At 40.6% G+C, this 14808-nt stretch overlaps 1 protein-coding gene across 1 annotated transcript in view; it reads right to left on the bottom strand.

Annotated features, from left to right (window-relative positions):
* Window positions 1-14808, bottom strand: part of LOC112069407 (YLP motif-containing protein 1-like) — a 68837-nt gene that overhangs the window by 2321 nt on the left and 51708 nt on the right. The window contains 3 exon segments of the mRNA XM_070438541.1: window positions 409-599; window positions 1058-1164; window positions 1979-2030. Of these exon segments, the coding sequence (XP_070294642.1) occupies window positions 453-599; window positions 1058-1164; window positions 1979-2030 (306 nt within the window). The 3' untranslated portion in view covers window positions 409-452.

Here is a 14808-nt window from a genome sequence, read left to right as displayed (position 1 = left end):
TATCTGTGACCAACAGATGCATATCTGTATTCCCAGTCATGCGAAATCCATAGATTAGGGCCTAATGAATTTATTTCAATTGACTGATTTCCTTATATAAACTGTAACTCAGTAAAATATTTGAAATTGTTGCATGTTGCGTTAATATTTTTGTTCAGTGTAGATGCATTCTCAGATTTAAGTCATTGCTTTTCTCCAAAAATTAGTAGTTACTTCTAATCAAATCACATTTTATTGGGTGCTTTCACACAGAACAGCTGTTTCATAACTCCCAAATTAAGTCAAAAATAACTACTAGCCCTCTCTCCTAACTGTAATAAACAAAGACACATCATTACGTCAATGCCCCTCCAAAAACACAACAATACCGTATCAAATTAGATTATTAATAGAATGTAATGGACATACCTATAAACGAAGTAGCACGGGGTGAGGGCAATGATCTTCTGTTACTAGAAATACTTAGTGCGGTTGAGAGCTCTCTGAGCTATCTGTCCGCTCTGGTCRGTGATTTTCTCCCAGTCTGTTTGACCCACCACAAAGCCGATATCGCGCTTGCGTTCGGCGTCCTTCTGCTCTTCGAGGTCAGCCCAGCGAACCTAGACGACAGGAAGGAAAACATCCAGCGGGGTCACGAGCAGGAAATGGACGAAGTATAGGCACGCTAATGTTCATGCTAGCTAGCTGGTCTGACATTGTATTTCAAGTTAAATATTCTAGTAATATTGCGAAATAGTATTTAGGGAGCACACCAAACCACGACCAAAACCACATTTTTCACCAATAGATAATCCAGATTTTGTGATGAAATTCTCCAGGCGCCTTGGATTATAGAGATGTYATGACTGGTCAAACGATCACATATCTCTATAGTCAGTCAGGCTGTCATTGTAAATAAGAAGAGTTGCCTAAATAAATAAAGGTTATATAAAACAATATAATAAATAAGACGCGACATGATGGAGATGTTTTGGGAAATGTCAAAYAATCAATATTTCATGGTTTGTTAAAGAGAAACAAGTAAGACAAGAATATAAATATGGTAATGCCACTTTACCCTCTTCTTGCCAGGCTCAGAGTGGCGTGTGGCGTAGTCGTCCGTTAGCTGAAAGTCATCTCCCTCCCTTTTCCTCTTCCCCCCCATCACCAGGCCGTCCAGCTTGTCTGTAAGGAGAAGAGCGCTCGCCACGTCACCTCACGACTCAGCAAAAAATAATAAACACTATGCTACGTCACCGATATCACGGTCACCGTGACGACGATGACCCACCGATATCACGGTCACCGTGACGACGATGACCGTGCTCCTTAGATTCTGTATTTTGCCATTTCCTTTTTCTGTCTATAAATATTTAGAAAGTTATTTTAGAAAGTTGACATGTTGTCCGGTTGTATTACCAAGGATCCCCTCAAATCAAAGAGTCACCTCCTCTCATTTTGATATTGAAGCAAGGATAAATTGAGCACCTTTTTCTTTTCTTTTTTTGCCCTTCAAACTGTGTGCACAGTTTAAAGCAAGCGCAAATGGTAATTGTAAATATGGAATTGATGTTATTTATTTGAAATGTACTATTTTGAATCACATCTGTGTGTTTTTGATCAGATCATTTGTATTTCAGCACGTCTGCTTATAATAACAGGAGACTGGAGACTGTTTAGACAACAGGTGTCAAACCTCTCCTAGGGGATATCCAGCCAGTCCATGTATATGAACCATTCCAGAGCTAGCATACCTGATTCAACTTGCCAACTAGTTATCAAGACATTGAACTACTTAAAATCAGGTGAGCTAGTTTAGGGCTACAACAAAATTGTGAAAAAATCGTCTGGGGGGGGGGGGGTCCCCGACGAGAGGTTTGAAAACCAATGGCTTAGATCATGAAGTTGAAGAGCATATCACTGTGGCGCAACAGAAACATTACTGGAAGCTAGAGTTGTTAAGTGAACATCATGTACATTAGTAAGAGGGAATACCTACCTAGTTTCGCATCAGAAGTGTCCATCTCCCATTTGCTTTGTGGAATGTAACCCTAAATTATACAGAGAAGAGACTGCAACGGTTAGGCCTCGGAACGGCAAGGAGCTAGGGGTCAGGAGGRGAGAGAGAGAGAGAGGGTGTGGGAAGGGTTTCGGTGACGGGAGAGAAGGCGTTCAAATAGGTTAGGTTAATCAAACAACACTTGTACAAATCACGACAAATCGCAAAGAATGACACGACATGAGACGACATAAAATAGCTTTAAAAAGACGTTGGCATGCAAACAATGTCAGATGTCATTACGACACCTCAGTTGAGAGGATGTGCCTTTGGTATAAAGCCACGATCAAAGCATTTAGAGAGACAGTTATGACTGCAGAAGCCAGCTAGTTGATACACAAGCTAGCCTACTGCAAGAGCAACAACTACAATTTCATCAACACCTTTTGTGTTCATCGTGGTTCCACTTTGGTAGGACACCAAGTTGAAACAACTCACTTCATTATATTGCCCTAGTTGCCCTACTAAAAAGAAAAATAGAAGATAGTCTACTAGTTAGGGAGTAACAACACCGGTATACACAAGTTGGACCTTAATAGTCTTTGAGTCTGAAGTATTTCGTAAATAAATGAAGCAATAAGTGAATTCTGACTAAAAACTCTTCAGTTCTAAACACAAGTTAGAAAAGGTCAAAATCCAGCAAGTTATTTAACCTCCCCAACCATTTCCTGAATAACAGATGGATGTAGTCATTTCCTGAATAACAGATGGATGTAGTCATTTCCTGAATAACAGATGGATGTAGCCATTTCCTGAATAACAGATGGATGTAGCCATTTCCTGAATAACAGATGGATGTAGCCATTTCCTGAATAACCGATGGATATGTAGATATAGCCTTATTCCTGATAAGACTGGATGATAGTCATTTCCTGAATAACAGATGGATATAGTAGATAGCCATTTCCTGAATAACAGATGGATGTAGTCATTTCCTGAATAACAGATGGATATAGCCATTTCCTGAATAACAGATGTGTAGATGATAGCCATTTCCTGAAATAACAGATGGATGTAGTCATTTCCTGAATAACAGATGGATAGTAGCATTTCCTGATAACAATGATAAGTGGATGTAGTCATTTCCTGAATAACAGATGGATATAGTGGATGTAGCCATTTCCTAATAACGATGGATATAGTGGATATAGTCATTTCCTGAATAACAGATGGATGTAGCCATTTCCTTAATAACAGATGGATATAGCCATTTCCTGAATAACAGATGGATATAGCCATTTCCTGAATAACATGGATGTGGCCATTTCCTGAATAACAGATGGATGTAGCCTTTTTCCTGAATAACAGATGGATGTAGTCATTTCCTGATAACAGAGTGGATATAGCATTTCCTGAATAACAGATGGATTGTCCATTTCCTGAATAACAGATGGATTTAGCATTTCCTGAATAACGATGGATGTAGGCCATTTCCTGAATAACAGATGGATGTAGCCATTTCCTGAATAACAGATGGATGTAGTGAATTATAGCAATTTCCTTAAAAACTGGTATGTAGAAACTTGCGCTAACTATAGTATGTTTCAAAGGACAAGAGCCAACAATAAAAACATGAAGCGTTTTAATCTTAAAAATCGTACCATTGTGATAAGTCTAACTTTTACATTTTGTGTTCAGGTCGTTAAATCACGTCAAATGCTCCAAAACTATGTATAAAAAAAAACAATATGAATTTAGTCAATTTATCTAAGCATTTTTGTCGTAATCCCATTTATTTACAGCTAGTACTATAGTACAGCTACAGCCCTGTTAAACAAGTTGGAAAGTACAACTTAAAATATTTATAGTATAGTAGCAAACTGAAGTGAAGCCTCCTTACACTTTTTATATGCTACATTTTGAAATCTTCAAAATATTAGCCTCTGATACGGTTTAATAAATACTACTTTAATATGCTTCAAATATTTTGATATTCAAAATTCACACTTACACAAAGCTACTTTGTGGCAAATTTGCTGCRAACTACATGGTGTGCCACAAAATGTACACAGCTTTTTTTGACACTAGTGGTGAAATTGTGGCAAACCTTTGGCAACAATAATATTTATTGCCACGAGTGGCAAAAGGTTTGCCAGAGGTTGTTTTCTGGCCAAAAATTCTCAATATTGTACTGGAGTCTGTTGCAAACCTGTGGCAACAATATCTATTGCCAATAGTGGCAAATAGTTTATCACAAGCCGTTTCTGGTGAACACGAGTTCCAAGACCAGTAACCATTGATGACCAATCAGGGGGATTAGAAAATGTTGGAAAATGGAAACCAAGCTATCTAGCTAGCTAGCTACCTACCAAAGTTGTCCAGTGAGTGTCTAACTTAATTAAACTTCCTAATATACTTAAATTATGTTAGCTAATTGATGCTTGGTTAGCAATGTCATGTTTTATAGGATAGAGTGAAACAGATTTTGTTGAGCCCAGTTTCAAATCAGTCAGCGTCACCGATTGGCTAGCGCTAAGCTAGCTAACTTTAGCAATCATATTTTTTTTTGTTGTGAAATTGTGAAAGCTACCTAGCTAACGATTTGCCTAAACACTTTTTTTTAGGCGAATACGTTTCCTGTCTTTTAAAATCAATATGCATGTCAATATGCTAGTGTCATTGKGCAGTAGCATGTTAGCTAGCACAACAGCTAAGGTAGCAACAATATGAGCTGACTTGACATCAAAGCGAGACTTCACTTTCGCAGAAGGATACCCTCTCTCTACCCGTAGTGTGGGAAGAGGCTGTATTGGGAGAAGGATGCATCGACACCCTGGAAAGACGTTTGGGATGCACTAAATCATACTCATTTATAACTCAAAAAAGCATTTGTCTTCAAGCTTGATACAGTAAGTAAATGCATGTACTATTCTCATAAAATGTAGTCCATACTTTCATTCTTTGTAACAATTAAATATKTAATTGCTTTTAAACTAGTAGGTAGCTCATCTTCATCACTTGTTCCTCATCCTCTTTCTAGAAGCGWTCAGTTWCAAGGCAAAAATACAGATTGAGGCCTTCAATCAAACTGAAGACAGAGAAATGTGTGTTCACCAGGTCAAGGCTTCTTACATGCATGGCGTTGAGATGCAAGTTAACAATTCATTTAGGAAATATTATTTGAATTGGCATATTGCCATACTTCCACCCAAGCCATATACACTTGAGTCAGGAAGAAGAGACAACTACAGTAGTAGACAACTGGCTCTTTAATGATGAAGTCCCCAGTCGAGATAAACTAATCAACTAATTATGATATTCTAAATCAATTGTGTTGAGGCTTGGCTAGAGACAAATATTGTACTCTAGGAACAGTTGGCCACATATTTAAAAAAGGTACATTTAGTAGGCCTAAGTCCATCGTTTGTTTATATAGCATTTATACAAGGCAGAAACATTGTTTCCTTGCTGAAAGAAATAGAGAATGACAGTTTCAGTAWGAAGCATTGCAACGTCATCAACTGATGATATTGATCTGTTACGACATTGAATACATTTAAATGTTTAGTATATTTACTACATTTAATATGTTCAGTTCTCTGTGAGAAGCACGTTCATTTACAATTGTGTGTGATTTGGTTTTGTAGATGCATTTCAATGTTGTTAACACACAGTAACCAAAAACCTGAATTAACTTACATATTCATACTGAGTTTGCAGCAAATTTGCTGCAAACAGTAGAATGTTCGCCACAAGTTTCCCAGAATTGTTTACCAGAAGTTCACAAGTCGCAAATTTACCGCAACAGTTTGCCACAAAACTAATTTGCATGGGAAAATKAGAAAATTGGTCAAAAGTTTGCCAGAAGCCTGCTTTTCGGTAAGGGCAGTCACTTCCCCTACCGATTTAGTGCTGACGAAATTACCACGGCATGCCGAAAGGCGCTCTGACAGATGATCYCCCTTGCACCTCGTCCACCAGACTGCACTCTGCCTATATTCTGTATCAATAGCCTGGGGATGAGGATACCTTAACAGCACAAAGCTAATGGAGGAGTGAGTTCCAGCAGGTTTGAGGTCAATTCTATTTCAATTCAAAAAGTACACTGAAATTCCAATTCCAATTCTCTTCATTGCTTTTCAATGAGGGAAATATGGAATTTGGTTTACTTTCGGGAATTGAAATGGAATTGACCCAAAGCCTGTAGCATGATAATGTCGAATCCCATTCAACTTCTGAGTGAGTTGTTTCCTGGTGTAGTTTAGCTGTAACAATTTCTAATACACTGAATAAAAATAGAAACAACATGTAAAGTGTTGGTCTCATGTTTCATGAGCTKAAATAAAAGATCCCAGAAATGTTCCATAGATACAAAAAGCTTATTTCTCTTAAATTTTGTGCACACATTTGTTTATATCCCTGTTAGTGAGCATTTCTTCTTTGCCAAGATAATCCAKCCACCTGACAGGTGTGGCATATCAAGAAGCTGATTAAACAGCATGATCATTACACAGGTGCACCTTGGGCTGGGGACAATAAAAGGCCACTAAAATGTGCAGTTTTATCACACAACACAATGCCACAGATGTCTGTGTAGTTGCGGGAGCGTAGTTGAGCGTGCAATTAGCATTCTGACTGCAGGAATGTCCACCAGAGCTGTTGCCAGATGTTAATTTCTCTACCATGAGCCGCCTTCAACGTCGTTTTAGAGAATTTGTCAGTACGTCCAACCGGCCTCACAAACGCAGACCACGTGTAACCACATCAGCTCAGGACCTCCACATCCAGCTTCTTCACCTGCGTGGTGGTCTGAGACCAGCCACCCAGACAGCTGATTAAACTGTGGGTTTGCACAACTAAAGAATTTCTGCACAAACTGTTATAAAACATATCAGGGAAGCTCATGTGTGTGCTCGTCGTCCTCACCAGGGTCTTGACCTGACTGCAGTTCAGCGTCGTAACCGACTTCAGTGGGCAAATGCTCACCTTCCGATGGCCACTGGCACASTGGAGAAGTGTGCTCATTGTCATGCCATTCATTCACCACCATCTCCTCCTGTTTCAGCATGATAATTTACATCCCCATGTCGCAAGGAGCTGTACAGAATGCCTGGAAACGTCCCAGTTCTTACATGGCCTGCATACTCAACAGACATGTCACCCATCGAGCATGTTTGGGATGCTCTGGATCGGCATGTATGCCACCGTGTTCCAGTTCTCGCCAATATCCAGCAACTTCACACCTGTCTCTTATACACATCTAGATGTGTATAAGAGACAGGTCGTGCTGCATGAGGCAAATGGTGGTCACACCAGATACGGACTGGTTTTCTGATCTACGCCCCTAGTTAAAAAAAAAAGGATCTATGACCAACAGAGGCAAATCAAATCCAACTTTATTAGTCACATACGCCGAATACAATAAGGATTCTTTTATAAAGATACTGTATCAGCAACCAACARATGCATATCTGTTTTCCCAGTCACTTGATATCAATAGATTAGGGCCTAATGAATGTATTTCAATTGACTGATTTCCTTATATGAACTGTAACTCAGTAAAATATTTACAATTGAGTTGAGTTAATATTTTTGTAAATAGACTAACAAATCATCTTAATAATAATAGTTTTGGCAGACCTCCCCCCTTGAGCGTTTCAGCTGTGAAACTGGTGCCGGTTGAGATGAATTATATACGAACAGATTGATTCAATTAAAAACAATTAATTATATACTAAATACTTATATACTAAATACTTATATATTAAAAACACATGGAAAATTAAATCCAACGAATCAGACCAGTTACAAGGAGTAGGGCTGGGATTGAAAAAGGGTTTCAGGAGGCACATTTTGTTCCTTTATTTGCTAAATACATGAGAATAACATTATATAGCAAAACTTTAACATGGTGCTGTTTGTAAAAAAATAGCTTCACAAATTGTTATCAACTGGACTGTGGAAGTGCATATTATCAAGTCATATCAGTTATTTGCATCAGAAATTAGAGAACGAACGATAAATCGGCCGAGCCGATATATCGGGATGATATTGTCCTTTTCTAGATTAAATCGGCTTTGCAGATAGCCTCTCTAATGCCAGCCGCCACTCACCGCCTGAGCATTACACAATGTCTAGCTGGAAAAATCAACAGCAAGCTATCTTATTCTCCAACAGAAAGGTGCAGTATTGAGAAATGGTTGAACTGACAGTGACCAAAATCCAAATATTAATTTTGTTAATTCACTAATAACAAGGCTTGTGTCGACGTGYCCGGACATGCATGAAATAAGCAAGCTAGCTAGCCAAGCAGATAGCTATGAGACCTGTTAGCAAAGATTACAATAACTAACCCTTTCATCTGTGGTGTTAGYTAGCTAACTATATTAGCTACTATGCTAGCTAGCTGGATAAACACAGTGCTAAGATATCAGCTAGAAGCTAATAGCCAAAGTAGGTAGCTAACGTTAGCTGATTATCATTTTGAGCATGCACCATCTTCGGCAATGAGCCATCTGATTTACGGTGTAACGTTAGCTATTTACTGGTGTGCTGATCTGACCAGCCGCAATTTCATCCGTAAATTGACAGTTGATAGTCGGATTAGATGATTGTCGTAATAGGGAAAGATGGAAGTGTTTAAAAATGCCAAAAAAAAAGATAAAAAAAGGTTGGCAATAGGTTTAGCTACCTAAGAATCTTCCTGTACGTTTATGGACCAAGAAAATTGTAGATCAGCGTGTGCATTCTCACTTATCAAACTACGGACAGATTTGAGTCATTTCAGACAGAACGAGCATCGTTGTTTCATCTTTTTCCCCATCCTCGCTCTCCTTGTTAGATATTATGCACATTTATGGCTTGGTAGCAAATGTCATTGTCATTGAGCAAGTTGTCATTGTAGCAATTTGTAAGTCACTCTGGATAAGAGCGTCTGCTAAATGACTTAAATGTAAATGTAAATGTAGCAGTAAACAGCAGTAAGTGATACTGGAAGGAGATGTGAAAGGGAGCAGAGTTACAGCCTCACCTCTAACCAATTGTAGTAGTAGGATCAAGTTACAATCCGCCAATTTCCTTGACAGATATCTGAACTAGGCAATTGAGTCGTTTCGAATTTCATCCTGGCAGCTGAGTTATTAAGAGATGGGTCTTGACAGCTGAAAATATTTCCAGATAATGGAAAAATGACTAAAAATACAAGTTTCATAAGCTTCCGTGATCACAAAATCAAGACGTTAACGTTAGACCCATTTGCATTGAATAGATGTTATGTTATATGGTCAAACTAACAGCAATACCTACATGATGTCCTTTACATACAGACGTGACATGCTGTAGTGATGCTTCTACGCAAGTGTTGTTGAGCCGTAGGYTAATATGAATCCTAAAATGGAGGGATCAGCCAATTCAAGCTCAACAACTCAATGCATGAAAACACTCCTACTGAATATGCATTCACCTAAATTGAGAGTAGGCCCATGGCCATCGTAACATTTACCCAGTTTAAAAGTACCATTATGTTGGTAAAAACAAAGTCACATGTATTGTTTTGATTGATGCCACACATGGCTGATCTTGTCATCACGTTTTTCAAATTGAACGATACTGAATATCAGAGTGCTAAGTAGGCTAGTCGTTTTCAAGAAGACAAGTTTGATGAAAGACTCGTGTGAAACCTCTCATATGCTTCAGGAGGAGCTTTCACATCTTTTTCATTCAATTTGATTTACCTACCATTTGAACGTTTGGCCTTACGACACCACAATAGAGTTTTACATGGGTCTCCTATGTACCACACCACAATAGAGTTTTACATGGGTCTCCTATGTACGACACCACAATAGAGTTTTACATGGGTCTCCTATGTACCACACCACAATAGAGTTTCACATGGGTCTCCTATGTACCACACCACAATAGAGTTTTACATGGGTCTCCTATGTACNACATGGGTCTCCTATGTACGACACCACAATAGAGTTTCACATGGGTCTCCTATGTACGACACCACAATAGAGTTTCACATGGGTCTCCTATGTACTACACCACAATAACTGTAGAAATTCATTTGGATATAGGATGTGTTAATCACAGACTTTCAAGATTATGTGTGTCAAAAACTGAATGGAAATCTCTGAATCTTAATTCTAAAAGCTATGCTTATACTTACCATCTAGTAAGGAACTAACACCATAGCATCAAACATATTTTGTCTTACTCATAGTAGAGTTCGATTACAGAGGAAATCCAGAACTAATTTAGGCTTATTTGATTAACAATCAAAAGATATCTAGGATATTTCAAATCACTTACAACCATTATCCCCAGAACCAATCCACATTACCTCGACAAAAGGTTACCATGAAATGTTTATTTTTTTATATATTTTTTTTAAATGGGTGGAAAATCCCACTCCTTATTAAGTTATTTGTGGTTTTATTGAACAGATAGGACAGTGACGAGACAACAGGAAAGGTCAGAGTCAGAAGGGTTATGGGTCGGATTCGAACCCATGCTGACTCTGATAAATGTCTGTGTGTGTGTGTGTGTGTAAGGAGATTCTCGGCACTGTACCTGTAAACTACCTAGCATCGTCCTGCTACCACTGTCACTCCTGTAAAACTACCTAGACATTGTCTCTCCACTGTTACCTGTAAACTACCTAGCATGTCTCTCCCGTACTGTAAACTACCTAGCATGTCGTCCACTGTACTTAAACTACCTAGCATGTCTTCCAACTGTACCTGTAAACTACCTAGCATGTCTGTCGACTGTACCTGTAAACTACCTAGACGTCCTGTCCACTGTACCTGTAAACTACCATAGCATGTCTGTCCACTTGTACCTGTAAACTACCTAGCATGTCTCTCCACTGTACCTGTAATAACTACTCTGTTCTCGCGCAGTCTGTCCACTTACCTGTACTGTCCTACGCGATGTCTCCCATTTTGCTCTCTGTAAACTACCTAGCATGTTCTCTCACAATGACCTGTAAACTACCTAGCATGTCTGTGCTCCATGTAAAGCTGGAGCCTAGCATGTCTGTCCACTGTACCTGTAAACTACCTAGCATGTCTGTCCACTGTAAACTACCTAGCATGTCTGTCCACTGTACGTAAACTACCTAGCATGTCTGTCCACTGTAAACTACCTAGCATGTCTGTCCACTATGTAACTCCTAGCCATGTCTGTCCCACTGTACCTGTAAACTACCTAGCATGTCTGTCCACTGTAAACTACCTAGCATGTCTTCCACTGTACTGTAAACTACTAGCATGTCTCCCACTGTAAACTACCTAGCATGTCTGTCCACTGTAAACTACCTAGCATGTCTGTCCACTGTAAACTACCTAGCATGTCTGTCACTGTGTAAACTACCTAACATGTCAGTCCACTGTACCTGTAAACTACCTAGCATGTTCTTCCACTGTAACTGTAAACTACCTAGCATGTCTCTCCACTGTACCTGTAAACTACTAGCATGTCTTCTCCACTGTAACCTGTAAACTACTAGCATGTCTCGTCCACTGTACTGTAAACTACCTAGCATGTCTTGTCCACTGTACCTGTAAACTACCTAGCATGTCTCTCCACTGTCGCCTGTAAACTACTAGCATGTCTGTCCACTGTCCTGAAACTACCTAGCAGTCTGTCCACATGTAAACTACCTAGCATGTCTCTCTCTCACTGTACCTGTAAACTACCTAGCATGTCTGTCCACTGTACCTGTAACTCCTAGCATGTCTCCACTGTCAACTACCTAGCATGTCTCTCCACTGTACCTGTAAACTACCTAGCATGTCTCTCCACTGACCTGTAAACTACCTAGCATGTCTCTCCACTGCACCTGTAAACTACCTAGCATTCTGTCCACTGACTGTAAACTACCTAGCATGTCTCTCCCCCTGTACTGTAAACTACCTAGCATGTCTCTCCACTGTACCTGTAAACTACCTAGCATGTCTGTCCACTGTACCTGTAAACTACCTAGCATGTCTGTCCACTGTACCTGTAAACTACCTAGCATGTCTGTCCACTGTACCTGTAAACTACCTAGCATGTCTGTCCACTGTACCTGTAACTACTAGCATGTCTCTCCACTGTAAACTACCTAGCATCTCTCTCCACCGTACTTGTAAACTACCTAGCATGTTGTCCACTGTACCTGTAAACTACCTAGCATGTCTCTCCACTGTACCTGTAAACTACCTAGCATTCTCTTCCACTGTAAACTACCTAGCATGTCTCTCACTGTACCTGTAAACTACCTAGCATGTCAGTCCACTGTACCTGTAAACTACCTAGCATCTCTCTCCCACCGTACCTGTAAAACTACCTAGCATCTCTCTCCACGTACTGTAAACTACCTAGCATGTCTGTCCACTGTACCTGTAAACTACCTAGCATGTCAGTCCACTGTACCTGTAAACTACCTAGCATGTCTGTCCACTGTACTGTAAACTACCTAGCATGTCTGTCCACTGTACCTGTAAACTACCTAGCATGTTCTCCACTGTAAACTACCTAGCATGTCTGTCCACTGTATAACTACCTAGCATGTCTTCTCCACTGTAAACTACCTAGCATGTCTGTCCACTGTAAACTACCTAACATGTCAGTCCACACTGTACCTGTAAACTACCTAGCATGTCTCTCCACTGTACCTGTAAACTACCTAGCATGTCTCTCCACTGTACCTGTAAACTACCTAGCATGTTCTCCACTGTACCTGTAAACTACCTAGCATGTCTCTCACTGTACCTGTAAACTACCTAGATGTTGTCCACCGTACCTGTAAACTACCTAGCATGTCTCTCCACTGTACCTGTAAACTACCTGCATGTCTGTCCACTGTACCTGTAAACTACTAGCATGTCTGTCCACTGTAAACTACCTAGCATGTCTCTCCACTGTACCTGTAAACTACCTAGCATGTCTGTCCACTTACTGTAACTACTAGCATGTCTCTCCACTGTAACTACCTAGCATGTCTCTCCACTGTACCTGTAAACTACCTAGCATGTCTCTACCACTGACCTGTAAACTACCTAGCATGTCTCTCCACTGACCTGTAAACTACCTAGCATGTCTGTCCACTGTACCTGTAAACTACCTAGCATGTCTCTCCCCTGTACCTGTAAACTACCTAGCATGTCTCTCCACTGTACTGTAAACTACCTAGCATGTCTTCCACGTGTACCTGTAAACTACCTAGCATGTCTGTCCACTGTACCTGTAAACTACCTAGCATGTCTGTCCACTGTACCTGTAAACTACCTAGCATGTCTGTCCACTGTACCTGTAAACTACCTAGCATGTCTCTCCACCTGTAAACTACCTAGCATCTCTCTCCACCGTACCTGTAAACTACTAGCATGTCTGTCCACTGTACCTGTAAACTACCTAGCATGTCTCTCCACTGTACCTGTAACTACCTAGCATGTCTCTCCACTGTAAAATACTAGCATGTTCTCCACTGTACCTGTAAACTACCTAGCATGTTCATCCACTGTACCTGTAAACTACCTAGCATCTCTCTCACCGTACTGTAAACTACCTAGCATCTCTCTCACCGTACCTGTAAACTACCTAGCATGTCTGTCCACTGTACTGTAAACTACCTAGCATGTCAGTCCACTGTACCTGTAAACTACCTAGCATGTCTGTCCACTGTACCTGTAAACTACCTAGCATGTCTCTCCACTGTACCTGTAAACTACCTAGCATGTCTCTCCACTGTAAACTACCTAGCATGTCTCTCACTGTACCTGTAAACTACCTAGCATGTCAGTCACCGTACCTGTAAACTACCTAGCATGTCTCCACCGTACCTGTTAAACTACCTAGCATGTCTGTCCACCGTACCTGTAAACTACCTAGCATCTCTCTCCACCGTACCTGTAAACTACCTAGCATGTCAGTCCACTGTACCTGTAAACTACCTAGCATGTCTCTCCACTGTACCTGTAAACTGCCTAGCATGTCTGTCCACCGTACCTGTAAACTACCTAGCATCTCTCCACCGTACCTGTAAACACCTAGCATGTCTGTCCACTGTACCTGTAAACTACCTAGCATGTCTCTCCACTGTACCTGTAAACTACCTAGCATGTCTCTCCACTGTAAACTACCTAGCATGTCTGTCCACTGTACCTGTAAACTACCTAGCATGTCTGTCACCGTACCTGTAAACTACCTAGCATGTCTCTCCACCGTACCTGTAAACTACCTAGCATGTCTCTCCACCGTACCTGTAAACTACTAGCATGTCTGTCCACTGTAAACTACCTAGCATGTCTGTCCACTGTAAACTACCTAGCATGTCTGTCCACTGTACTGTAAACTACTAGCATGTCTCTCCACTGTAAACTACCTTAGCATGTCTCTCCACTGTTACCTGCAAACTACCTAGCATGTCTCTCCACTGTACCTGCAAACTACGTCTTGTCTGGAGAACTACTGTCCTGTAGGTTTAAACAGGGCTCTCCAACCCTGTTCCTGGAGAGCTACTCTCCTGTAGGTTTAAACCAGGGTTCTCCAACCCTGTTCCTGGAGAGCTACTCTCCTGTAGGTTTAAACCAGGGCTCTCCAACCCTGTTCCTGGAGAGCTACTCTCCTGTAGGTTTAAACCAGGGCTCTCCAACCCTGTTCCTGGAAGAGCTACTCTCCTGTAGGTTTAAACCAGGGTCTCCAACCCTGTTCCTGGAGAGCTACTCTCCTGTAGGTTTAAACCAGGGTTTCCAACCCTGTTCCTGGAGAGATACTGTCCTGTATGTTTACACCAGGGCTCTCCAACCCTGTTCCTGGAGAGCTACTGTCCTGTAGGA

This window comes from Salvelinus sp. IW2-2015, unplaced genomic scaffold, assembly GCF_002910315.2.
Source record: "Salvelinus sp. IW2-2015 unplaced genomic scaffold, ASM291031v2 Un_scaffold1003, whole genome shotgun sequence".
In the NCBI taxonomy this organism is placed as follows: Eukaryota; Metazoa; Chordata; class Actinopteri; order Salmoniformes; family Salmonidae; genus Salvelinus; species Salvelinus sp. IW2-2015.
The sequence above is the reverse complement of the archived record's forward strand: the minus strand, read 5'-3'. Positions and strand labels throughout refer to the sequence as shown.